We start from the raw sequence: 12,500 nt of genomic DNA, 5'->3' as shown, positions 1-12,500 counted from the left end.
CGAGCTCCAGGTTACGACAGAACGGGTCCAACCAGACAGGGTTTGCCCTGCAGAGGAGACGAAGCACAGAAACATTTGTGAATAAATCCTGGTGAATATTTGTAATCAACAGGTTTAGCTGAATCATCATGAGATATTTGCTCACCCCTCAAACGAGTACTTGTTGGTGTTGGGCATGTCCAGGATGTCCATCAGACCCTGGTTACCTGCAGGTTCCACACGTTTAAAGGAAACAGTCAGTTGAGATTAGATTACACTGGGGGTGGAGATGTTGTTGTGGATATCAGTCCTGCTGTGATTCGATCTAAAGATAATCTCAGCAGTGTTGGTATATAGAGCAACATCTCCACCTCGAGTGTGATACACAAGCAGAAAACAGAGATAAAAAGTCAAAATCGACAACGAATTCATTTTAAACTCCAGCACCTCAACTAGTTCCACAATTTAACTGAAGCTAGTCTGTTGCTAAGCATCCGAAACATCCTGTTCAACTAATGGTGTCCATGGTTACCACAGAGGAGCTCCTCTGTCGGTGTCCAAGGTTACCACAGAGCAGTTCCTCTGTCGGTGTCCATGGTTACCACAGAGGAGCTCCTCTGTCGGTGTCCATGGTTACCACAGAGCAGCTCCTCTGTCGGTGTCCATGGTTACCACAGAGGAGCTCCTCCGTCGGTGTCCATGGTTACCACAGAGCAGCTCCTCTGTTGGTGTCCATGGTTACCACAGAGCAGCTCCTCTGTAGTATGACCCTTTACTTACTTACGTTTAAAGGAATTAATGTGATCATGAAACCAGTGGAATTAGGTTTGAGATGATGAATAAAGAGAAACTCTGTCAGCTTACCCTAACAGCTAACACTAGCTACTGAACATAAACACTGAAACCACATCCTGCAGCTGACGGCTGCTTCTCACCTGTAGATCCAGCTACGATGGCTTTCAGCTTCCTCTGGTGTCTGCACACAGAAAACCCAACACAAAAACATGTTGATGAGTCAGACTGTGGCATGAAAACATTTCTGAGCTCATGTTCAATAAGTTACTACACTTAATATGATAAATAAATCAACAGTATCGACAGACAAGTGTCTTACACTCGGCGGTAATGCCAGTTCATGGTGACAAACAGGATTCCTGCTAAACACAGCAGCACAGCCAGGATGATGATGACCAGCTGAGAGGAAGAAAAACACACTTTATAATACAAACCTATGTGTGTGTGTGTGTGTGTGTGTGTGTGTGTGTGTGTGTGTGTGTGTGTGTGTGTGTGTGTGTGTGTGAGTGTGTGTGATCTGAACACACCTGCAGCGTGGTGATGTCATCAGGAAGTTTGTCGCTGACTGCAGGCTGAACATCCACCACGTTAAACTTTCTGAACAGATTCCTGAGCTGCTCTTTGTTTTCATCGATCATTTGGATCACCCTGCACACACACACACACACACACACACACACACACACACACACACACACACACACACACACACACACACACACACACACACACACACACACACACACACACACACACACACAGACACACACACAGACACACACACATATAGACACAGACACACACACACATACAGACACACACACACATAATGAGGGGCATTGTCTGAATTGAGAGGGACCCTCGCTCCTCCCAATGGTCCAAACGTTGCCAACTTATTTGTGCAGTTTAGACCATGTTCAGGAGTTTGTCTGCAATTTTTGTTTTAGGCTGGTTTCACACGAGGGACCCGGGCCCAGATCTGAGTTCATTTGACCCCAAAGTCCGGTTCATTTGATCAGTGTGAACACAAACGTATCATAATCTGGTTGAAGAGGTGGTCTCGGGCAGAAGTTATGTACTGAAGTACGGTCCACGGGAGAAATCAACACAACCGTGCTCAAACAAGGAAGTGGGCCGCTATATGACGTCTAAACGTCTCCTGTCACTTAATAAACCGTCATATCCGCGCAGCACGGACACGTAACATCCTCTGAGCTGCACGGTAGATGTTGACGTATGAAGAGGGTCGTTGTTGGCGTCTCAGAAATCACAAAAACAACCACAGTTAGCAGGACGGACACAGGCTGCGAGTGGTTGCCATGGTTACTTCTTTTTTCTGCTATTTGGTGGATTTGCAAACCGACTATGTGCGTACTGCCCCCTGCTGTTTCAGACTGTGAACGTACGCGAGTTTACTCGGGTTCAGAATGATGTTACTAAAGTGACAAAGACCGGCGGGGGAGGGAGGGAAGGGGGAATTGTGCTCGGGCACGGTATGAAACAATTGTTCGTTTGGGTTCAATCGTGGGGCTTGTTCCTGTAGTAAATGTTCAACGATGAAATCGTGAAACAGACTGTGGATCATTTTAGGATTTACTCAGAACACAGAAACACAACACATGGCAGTGTCGCTTATATCCTGTTAGAAAGTACAGCACACAAACTCCTTTCCTGTTTGGGTACACTATAAAGCTAATAAGATGACATGACCATGATTTGAATACGTAACACTCAATGACAACATATGGTTGGCTCCTATCCCAATAAAGATCTGCTACTATGGGATGTTTTACCATGTGAGGCTACAGCTTCACAGAGCCAACAGAAGAATTACCCTTAGATGGTTGACAGAAGTAAATGATATAAAATGATCAAGACGAATGAATTCATGAAAATACGTAGAATAGAATAGAATAGAATAGAAGTTTATTTATAAAGCACATTTCATTACGGGTAAGCTCAATGTGCTTTACATTGAAGATTAAAAAAAACCCATAGGAATACGAGAGACAAACAGTTCCTAACGTAAAAACGCCCTTAAGCTCAATAACTGATCCAGGATCGTGTGTCTACAACATCTATTCTAGTTGCCATGGTATCAGACAGGTCTCTCTTATCATAACAACATGATCCACGGGGTCATATCTGACCGGTTTGTATGAGCCAATGAGAGGACAGACGGTCTGATGTGTCTATTGAAAGGTCACATGATGAAGGTGTTTACCTGTCCACGTCCAGGATAGTGTTGGTCTGATTGTTGACCACATGGATCAGCATGTCGGTCTGAGCGTAGCTCACTCTGCCCTTCTTGTCCACGTGAAACTGAACAGACCAGAGAGGAACAAACACGTGTCACACTGAGACAAAACAAACTGAATCTAAAACATGAAGAACTCTGAGATACCATCAGCTCTTTCTGAATCCTGAACTCTGACCTGTATGTCGTCTAAGTTGACGATGGCTCCTGTGATGTTAGACAGCAGGTTGACGAACTCTTCCTGGTTTTCTCGGACCAGGTCGGGGATCTCGTTGAAGACGATTTTTACCCTCTGGTCGTCTCGGAGGATGTAGATGTTCACGTTGGTAGTCGTGCAGTGTCCAGCGAAATCGCACGCCAGGATCTCGAGCTGAAAGAAGCCTGGATTGTAGGCGGTGAAGAGGTCGTATGTTCGAATGATTCCATCTGTCAATCCTGGAAAATCAGGAAGAAAGAGCTCTGAGAAAATGTTTCATAAGTTTGACCTTCAATGTTTCCTGTGTATTCTCCGGCTGATGTTTGTCTTTCTTTTTAAAAACCTCTCCAACATTAACGTCATGTGACATGTCGACCTGTAAACCAAGCCGATGGCTGGTTATCATCAGCGTTAATCTTTAGACGCTGAAGCTCACCGATGATGAAGATGCTGCCCACGTCCTCGCTGCCGTTGCTCTGTGACTGGAAGTATCGGATCGTTACGATGTGATACTGAACCAAACTGTTGTTCCCAATGTCGTTATCGATGGCCACCACCCGGATCAGCTCTGAGCCCACTTTGGCGTTCGCAGCCACGCCTGAAAACAGGAAGAAATCAGAGAGGTTACGATAGTACATGGTAGACCACCATACATGCTGACCAACATATTGAGAGGCATCTAGACCCCCACAGAGTTTCAGCTTTATTTCTAAACAGATCACGTCTGCACGTTTTCTCTTAGTGTCCTGTTTCACTGCTCATGGGTAATATGGGTTGCAATAATTCCTGCTGCAGCCTGAGGGGGCCCTGCTGAGTATGGTGATAAACACTCACACACAGCAGTAAGCAGAGCGTTTAATGTTATTTTTACCTGATGTTAACATGGTATAAAGATAGCATGACCGTTAGACGTCTGGTCCCCTGTTGGTGAATGTATATCAACAGGGAAGTCCTCAGTTAGATAGGAATACAAGTACACACACACACACACTGTTACCTGCAGTGTACTCGGCTTTAGTAAAGCGTGGTTTCTGGTCGTTGATGTCTTCCAGCTCGATGCGGACCTCTAGCAGGGAGGGGTCGCGGGTGGGGTCCAGGGCTCGTGGTCGTGATGCCCTCAGAGATCTTGGCGGAGTCCAGCTCCGGTTACTGGAGGCTTTGATGACGATGAAGTAGACCGCTGTCTCCTCTCGGTCAAGGTCTCTGTGCAGCTTGAGCTCTCCGTCCAAATTGAGGCCAAAATTTCCGTCAGAGTTTCCTCCTACAGGAAGAGACAAGACATTCAGACGTTAATCATCTGCAGAGACCCTTTAAAGACGAGAAAAGACAGATGGATCCATACAAACATCCTCATGCAGATAAACAAGTTTACCTCTACGTCTCAGGCTCGGTAAACATAAATCATGAAATCTGTAGATTCTGTTTATATCTTTAAATAAATCAAACCTCATATTTGTGTAAACTTTGAATCACCTGCTATGAAGTAATAAACCACTGCATTGGATCCTTCGTCTGCATCCATTGCTCTGGTCACGTTACCAATCACTGTACCTGCAGGAGAGTGCTCAGGTACGCTCAGCTTCTGGTACGGCAGGCTGCCACGCTGAGGTACACACAAACACACCGACACACACCGACACACACACACACACACACACACGGACACACACAAAGCGGGGAAACTTGACAAAGATCTTCACTTTAAAAGAATATGGCGCTCCACCAAAACGGTAGAATCTCGATTATTTTGGCAGGATATTCATAATAAATATATGAAGGCTCTACGTCACGCTCGAGCTGCCTACTACTCCTCTCTAATTGAGGAAAACAAAAGCAATCATAGATACCTTTTCAGCACTGTAGCCAGGCTGACAGAGAGTCATAGCTCCATTGAGCCTTGTATTCCTTTAGCCCTCAGCAGTAATGGTTTCATGAGCTTTTTTAACAACAAAATTCTAGACATCAGAGACAAAATTGGTAACCTCCTGCCCTTACCTGGTGCAGATACCTCTGATATGGTAGAAACAGTTCCAGGACCTGATATTAACCTCAGTCTCTAGATGTACTATGGGAGGTAGAGCCTTCAGTTATCAGGCCTGCTCGTCGTACCTGCGGTCTCTAAATGTACTATGGGAGGTAGAGCCTTCAGTTATCAGGCCTGCTCGTGGTACCTGCGGTCTGTAAATGTACTATGGGAGGTAGAGCCTTCAGTTATCAGGCCTGCTCGTCGTACCTGCGGTCTGTAAATGTACTATGGGAGGTAGAGCCTTCAGTTATCAGGCCTGCTCGTGGTACCTGCGGTCTGTAAATGTACTATGGGAGGTAGAGCCTTCAGTTATCAGGCCTGCTCGTCGTACCTGCGGTCTCTAAATGTACTATGGGAGGTAGAGCCTTCAGTTAACAGGCCTGCTCGTCATACCTGCGGTCTCTAAATGTACTATGGGAGGTAGAGCCTTCAGCTATCAGGCCTGCTCGTGGTACCTGCAGTCTCTAAATGTACTATGGGAGGTAGAGCCTTTAGCTATCAGGCCTGCTCGTGGTACCTACGGTCTCTAAATGTACTATGGGAGGTAGAGCCTTCAGTTATCAGGCTCCTCTCCTTTGAAATCATCTTCCTCCGGGGTCCTGGAGGCAGACACACTCTGTATTTTTTAGAATAGACTTAAAACTTTCCTTTTTGATAAATCTTATAGTTAGGGCTGGCGCAGGTGTAGACCAGCTCCTAGTTATGCTGCAATAGGCTTAGACTACCGGGGGAATTGGCACCTTGAGCTCTTATCTCTCCTTCTCTCTCTCTCTCTCTCTCTCTCTCTCTCTCTCTCTTTGCATGTACAGTACATCATATTACTGCATGTATCTATCTGTAAATCTCAGTCACTAACCACATATTTTTCTGGGAGCTCTTGAGCTCTCTTATGATCCTTGGGATCGTTGGTGGACGGCCTGCCCGAACAACACCCCCCTAAATTGTGCAAGGACTTATAAGATAAAAGACTTAATGCTCACAGGTGGTTTCAGGAAGACGGGTTCGTTGTCGTCAATGTCCAGCAGAGCCACCTGGAGGGGCTGAGTGGTCTCATACGGCACTGGCTGACCCATATCCCGGGCCACGATAATGAGCTGAGAGCCAGACAGATGTTAATACATTACATGACTCTGACATATCAAAAAAACAATGACATCATCGTCGTTATCATCCTGAGCTCAGGTGACTCACGCTGAGCAGCGCCTGTTTCTCTCGGTCCAGTTTGACCGTGGTCGTGATGACTCCGGACACAGCATCTATGTGGAAGTTCTCCCAGTCTCTGTTCCCTGCTCCAGTCTGCAGGAAAGCGTATCGTACCTCCCCATTCACTCCCTCATCAGAGTCCGTGGCATGAACCTCGTACACGGGGAGGCCCGGGGGCTGCTCCTGCAGGGATAATGGACTTTATTAAACTAAGGGTACTTTAGGCAAGCGGGAAACCCTCTCTACTTCTCAAGCGCCTGCCACTTTTCTAAGTATAGTCAGTGTATTTGTGCTAAAAAGACAGTGCTCTCTCTCTTTTGGTTAAAAATACGGCTAAAGACATGTACGTTTTGATTCTATCGATAATTGAAACAGAAAAAGAAGAACATATTTGTTATTGATCTGGAGAGATGTCAGAGTGAGGGGGCTGCACACAGCGAGTGCTCCAAAGCAGTTTTGGGGTTTGATGCCTTGCTCAAGGGCACCTCAGCAGTGCTCAGGAAATGGACTGACACCTCTTCAGCTACACGGCCAATTTCCAGACTTGGTCCGTCCTGGGACATGAACCTTCGACCTTCCGGATCCCAACCCAAGTCCTTGCAGACTGAGCTACTGCCGCCCCCAAATGATGATTGACAGGCACGGAAATAGCAGAGGTTGTATCATTTTAAAAGATGTGGTTTGTATCATGGTTTTGAACGACCTTTGTGTCGAAATTTGTGATGAAACGAGACAGATGAACCGTCAGTGACGTCCATTAACACACGAACCTCTGAGATGTGGATGATGGTCCCGTTGGCCGGTCTGACAAACACAGGTCTGTTGTCGTTGACGTCGATGACGGTGATGATGAGGTCAGAGGTGCCCCACAAAGGAGGACGGCCCTGATCCGTCGCCACAACCGTAAGATTAAAATGTTCCGAGGACTGAAGCAGGCGGCGAGAACGCACCAGACCCGTGTTTGGATCCATGGAGAAGGCATCTAAAGGATGGAAACATCGTGAGGATGGGTGAACTAACAGAGCGGCATCCACATCATCCGTAGTTATTAAATGAACAAAATAAAATAACGGTCTTTTAATGTTCCCACCTGAGTGAGGTCCCAGCATGCTGTAGAGCACGGCTCCGTTCTCTCCTTCGTCCAGGTCGACCGCTCGCACAGTGATCACAGACGTCCCGCTCGGCTCGTTCTCAAACACGCTGGTGTTGAACACTCGCTCGGTGAATCGAGGCCGATAGTCGTTTATATCGAGGACCGTCACCAGGACCTGGAGAGCAGCGAGCAGAGAGACAACGAGGACGGTTTCAAACACGAGATCGTTCTTCAGACCGGAAAACTCAAAATAAAGACCGTCCCAGTTTAAGACCCTGTCCCCTTTTACTATCCACAGTGCAATTCAATATTTGGTTTTTCCAATCTTTGTTGAGTGTGAGTTTGAACATTACATCTTTATTGAAGTCCCAACTGAAGGACATATCTATTCGTAGACTGTCATTAATAAAAGTGGATGAAAGTTTGACGGTTTGTCCACCTGCACAGAGTTCTCTCTTCTGTTGTTGGAGATTCCTCCGGGGTTGTCTCTGGCGACGGCGGTCAGCGTGTAGTGATCCTTGGTCTCTCTGTCCAGAGGAGACAGGATGTAGATCTCTCCCTGATGAAGAGGAGGAGGAAGGAGCGCTGGGTGTTAGCATGGAGCTCAGACATCTTTGATTCACTGAAATATTTTGTTCGAAACATGCAGACATTCTTTGTTGAATCCCTTCTTCCCTGACAGACATGAAGGATAAGCAGAATAACATTTTGATGTGATTCTAGTAAAAATCGAACGATATCGAGATCGATATCAGCCTGATACCATGGGTTAGGGTTAGGGTTGGGTTGGGTTAGGGTTAGGGTTAACTAAAACTAAAGTCCTAGTCACCCAATGTTTGGTTATTTCTTGTTTTTCATTCATATTAATTGAAGACAATCTCCTTCACTCTGTCAAAGTTTTACAAAAACATTACGATTTATGTGTTGGACGTTGGCACACATCCTAACATTGCCACTGTTTTTTTTCAACAGTTTGCAGGAGTTTGTCTGCAGTTTCTGATGACTCATTCCTCTCTCACACACACATTCTTTTTTTAAGCTTTAGTACTGTAACAGTCAGAATATATTAGTGGTAGTACCAAATAGCGCCACAAGGTGGTGTCTCTGTTATGTTTAAGTGTGTGGGTGAGAAAGTCTATCTATTACAGTCATCTTGTATGTCGATCATGAGAGGACTCTCTAGTGACAAGTTGGTGCAGGATATTAGCCTATTTTTACCTATCTTGTGTGATCAGGATATATAGTGCCGTGCTAACCTGGCTTTGTATGGTCCATTTAGTAAACCAGAATAAAAGTACCGTGTGGAATTCCCCAACTTTGTTGTCTGTCTAACTGATGCTAACCAGCTATCCCGGGACTTATTGCCAACTAGCTACCCCTCCTGTACCAGCAGCGTTGCAGTACCTTTGGTTACCATCGATCATTAAAACATCAGTGAGTGTATCACTTTACAACACGTGGAAGAGAAAATATGGAAGTATTGGACATTTTGAGGATCTTACAGACGTATAGATTTAAGTTGAACTCACTGTGGTCGGTCTGATGCCAAACTTTCCCTCCCCGTCCACCAAACTGTATTCGACCACAGCAAACAGGCCAGAGTCTGCGTCCGTGGCACTGACTCGGACTATGGTGGTTCCCAGATCCACATTCTCAAACACGGGCTCCTTCAAACACACAAACGCACACTTTGCATCAGAATTTCTGACGAGAATGTGATCCTGTTAAACACTCTGTTGTCGAGCCTACTCTTTGAATCCATTAGACTAGAGTTACCTGATAGGAGGGCTGCAGGAACACAGGGTTGTTGTCGTTCACGTCGACAATTCTCAGGTAAACGGGCAGCTCAGCGATCCTCGGAGGAGAGCCGTGATCCTGGGCTCGAATCGTGAAATTCAGCCACTGAACTTGCTCAAAGTCCACCGTCTGATTGGCCACGATCTTCCCTGAACAGATGGAACCGCAGTGAGATTGATTCATTGAATAAGTCAAACATTCCTGTTAAACTCATTCATCTGTGCTGTGGTGTGTAGGGAGGGGGGGGTCATACCTGTGGAGGGGTCCTCCAGCCTGACGTAACCCCCCCGGGGCAGGTGCAGCAACTGGTAGATGACCTGCCCATTGGGACCTTTATCGGGGTCTATGGCTGACACTGACAGCAGCGTGGTACCCGGCTGAGCTCCTTCTAGAATCTTCTCTGTGAAGTTTGAGACTCCGAATGGTCGAAAACGAGGAGCGTTATCGTTCACGTCCAACACGTTAATGGTCAGCCTCGCTGCAGGGGGCGGGGCGTGAGGACGAGACAGAGAGAGAGAGAATAAGCGATAAAGAAGAAGCTGAGGACGAGGTTAAGGTTAAAACATGAACTCACCATTTGGAACGCTGCCAGATTTATCAATGACCTCACTTGCGTTGTCGTGTACGGATACGATGATCTCAAACGTGGCGACCTGCTCTCTGTTGAGCGGGTTTCGTATGAACACGGCGCCTGGAAACATTTAGACTGATATAAATGAAATCTGTTTTAATGGAACACCTTCAGGTTCTGGATTCAGTCTCACCTGTGTGTAAATCGATGCCAAAAGACTCCTGCAGGCCGTCCACCGGGTTGTTTCCATCATCCTTTGCTTCCACTGAGATGATGTAGTACTCGAGGCGGGGGTGCAGGTCTGGGTCCTCTGCGGTCAGTGTGGCGACAACCACCCCAGGCGGTGTGGACTCGTTCACATTGATCATGGTCACGGGATCGATAAAACGAGGCCTCGAGTCATTCACGTCGTCCAAGATGACTGTGAGGGTGGCCGTGCCCGACATGGGGGGTGTGCCGCGATCTGTTGCCATGACTACCAGCCGGTAGGATCCTCTCTCTTCTCTGTCAAGGGTGGTGTTTCCCACCAGGACGGCGCCAGAGAGCGCATCCACCACAAAACGGTCCTGAGCGCCACTCTCCAACCGATACATGAGCCAACCGTTGGAACCCGAGTCAGCGTCTGTGGCTGAAAGCTGAGTCACCACCACACCTGAGGAATAGAAAGCGGAGGGGATGGTGGGGAGTGAGTCAGTCCCCATAGAGCTCCATGTTCAAATGTCCAACTTTACAGCTGCAGTTCCTCCAGTGTCCACTAGAGTCTGTCTCCTGCAGTGAGTCAGTCCCCATAGAGCTCCATGTTAAAATGGTTCTCACCTGTTTACATTATATTAAGGCCTAAAGGGATGTCTCACCTGTGGGGCTGTTCTCAGGTAGACGTACACTGAAACTGGGCGGGCTGAACACAGGTGGGTTGTCGTTCTGGTCCAGTATGGTGACTGTGAGTGGAACGCTGCTGTTTAAACCCCCAACGTCCTCCCCGACCACAAACAGCTCCACCCGAGGCTCTTGGAAGGATTCTCGGTCTAACCTGGCTCCCTGACGGACACGGATCACACCTGGTGGACAGACACAAGTGTTGTAATGAAGGCTGCAGGTTAAAACATCTCTATGTATGTCCCGAGGTATGATGTTACCTGTGTCAGAGTCCACAGTGAACAGGTCCACTCTGGATCCCAGCAGGTGATAGTGCACCACCGCATTCGCTCCGATGTCTCTGTCCTCAGCCAGAACAGGACCGTTTAACACTGACACTGTGCTACCTGAAGGAGACAAGGAAGCAAGGAGACAAGGAATTTAATTTATAGGCAGTTAAGGTAAGTTAATTTATTCATTCTCTGAAAATAAAGATTTTGGTTTTGATGTTCTGCAATTTTTTGATCCAGCAGATGTCGCCCTTTAGCACCAGCATGAAACAAAAACAACTCGCGCTGCATTGTTATGTTAGCAAGTTAAGTTAAGTTAGCTCGTATCATCACAATGCATGTATATTTAACCGAAATGACCGTGATCTAGAAACGCTTACGTGACTTTCAAAAAATCAGTGAGTATAGTATGTTATTCTTCTTTTCTCTAGTCCCTCAATTAAAGAACTTTTATACGCGAGGGGAGGAGCCGGCCAGCTAAAAGCATCACAGACAGTGGGACTCGGGTGTTACACTCATTGTAGACAGTCATGAATCACAGAGTTATTTTCAGAGGATATACTTGATTTCTGCTACATTTAATTCAAAATTGCATATTCTTCCTTTAAGAACCAACCAAAGAGCCTAAAGTTTTGATCTCCAGAATTTTCCTGAACCTGTCCTTTCACACTCAGAGCTCAGATAAATTCTGAGAGATAAGGAATAACAGCACAGAAAATTTCTGATTATGTCTGAACACCTTAGATACCTGGTAATAAGGACACTCCATAAATGTTCATCTCTATGCAGATGATGCTCAGCTTTACGTCTCAATGAAGCAGGATGAAACCAATTAGTTATGTGACAGACAGACAGACAGACAGACTGACAGGTGCCTGTGTGTTTGTACCTGCTGCAGAGTTCTCAGTGATCTCAGCTCTATAGCTGCTCCTGGAGAACACAGGACGATTATCATTCTCATCCAGAACAGAGATCAACAACAGGTCTGAATCCTGAGGACAGAGAGAGACAGGCGTCAGTGAGACAGGTAATGAGCTGAGGACACACACAGAGACAGTGAGACAGGTAATGAGCTGAGGACACACAAAGAGACAGTGAGACAGGTAATGAGCTGAGGACACACAGAGAGAGTTAGACAGGTATATGAGCTGAGGACACACACAGAGACAGTGAGAGAGGTATATGAGCTGAGGACACACAGAGAGACAGTGAGACAGGTGATGAGCTGAGGACACACAAAGAGACAGTGAGACAGGTAATGAGCTGAGGACACACAGAGAGAGTTAGACAGGTATATGAGCTGAGGACACACACAGAGACAGTGAGACAGGTGATGAGCTGAGGACACACAGAGAGACATGGGGTGGTGTGGTCTTACCCGGCGGGCGATGCGGGGGTTCTCGGGGTTGTCTTTGACGGTGATGGTCAGTCTGTACTC

The 12,500-nt window shown here is 46.7% G+C and overlaps 1 protein-coding gene across 1 annotated transcript in view; it reads right to left on the bottom strand.

The window, feature by feature from the left end:
• The window catches only part of cdh23 (cadherin-related 23), a 113,012-nt gene that overhangs the window by 3,190 nt on the left and 97,322 nt on the right, over positions 1-12,500 (bottom strand). The window contains exons 45-68 of the mRNA XM_065959776.1: positions 12,441-12,500; positions 11,952-12,054; positions 11,054-11,179; positions 10,772-10,975; positions 10,111-10,569; positions 9,921-10,037; positions 9,600-9,824; positions 9,326-9,495; positions 9,079-9,216; positions 7,989-8,108; positions 7,547-7,724; positions 7,227-7,438; positions 6,445-6,639; positions 6,234-6,347; positions 4,701-4,830; positions 4,225-4,488; positions 3,664-3,825; positions 3,210-3,466; positions 2,999-3,096; positions 1,302-1,422; positions 1,094-1,173; positions 915-955; positions 146-206; positions 1-47 (exon numbers count right to left, since the gene is read on the bottom strand). The exon at positions 1-47 is cut by the window's left edge and continues 83 nt beyond it; the exon at positions 12,441-12,500 is cut by the window's right edge and continues 48 nt beyond it. Of these exons, the coding sequence (XP_065815848.1) occupies positions 1-47; positions 146-206; positions 915-955; positions 1,094-1,173; positions 1,302-1,422; positions 2,999-3,096; positions 3,210-3,466; positions 3,664-3,825; positions 4,225-4,488; positions 4,701-4,830; positions 6,234-6,347; positions 6,445-6,639; positions 7,227-7,438; positions 7,547-7,724; positions 7,989-8,108; positions 9,079-9,216; positions 9,326-9,495; positions 9,600-9,824; positions 9,921-10,037; positions 10,111-10,569; positions 10,772-10,975; positions 11,054-11,179; positions 11,952-12,054; positions 12,441-12,500 (3,682 nt within the window). The remainder of the gene's footprint in view (positions 48-145; positions 207-914; positions 956-1,093; positions 1,174-1,301; positions 1,423-2,998; positions 3,097-3,209; positions 3,467-3,663; positions 3,826-4,224; positions 4,489-4,700; positions 4,831-6,233; positions 6,348-6,444; positions 6,640-7,226; positions 7,439-7,546; positions 7,725-7,988; positions 8,109-9,078; positions 9,217-9,325; positions 9,496-9,599; positions 9,825-9,920; positions 10,038-10,110; positions 10,570-10,771; positions 10,976-11,053; positions 11,180-11,951; positions 12,055-12,440) is intronic.

The sequence above is a fragment of the Labrus bergylta genome, chromosome 10 (genome assembly GCF_963930695.1).
Source record: "Labrus bergylta chromosome 10, fLabBer1.1, whole genome shotgun sequence".
In the NCBI taxonomy this organism is placed as follows: Eukaryota; Metazoa; Chordata; class Actinopteri; order Labriformes; family Labridae; genus Labrus; species Labrus bergylta.
Note: the sequence above shows the minus strand (reverse complement) of the source record. Positions and strands in the feature narration are given on the sequence as shown.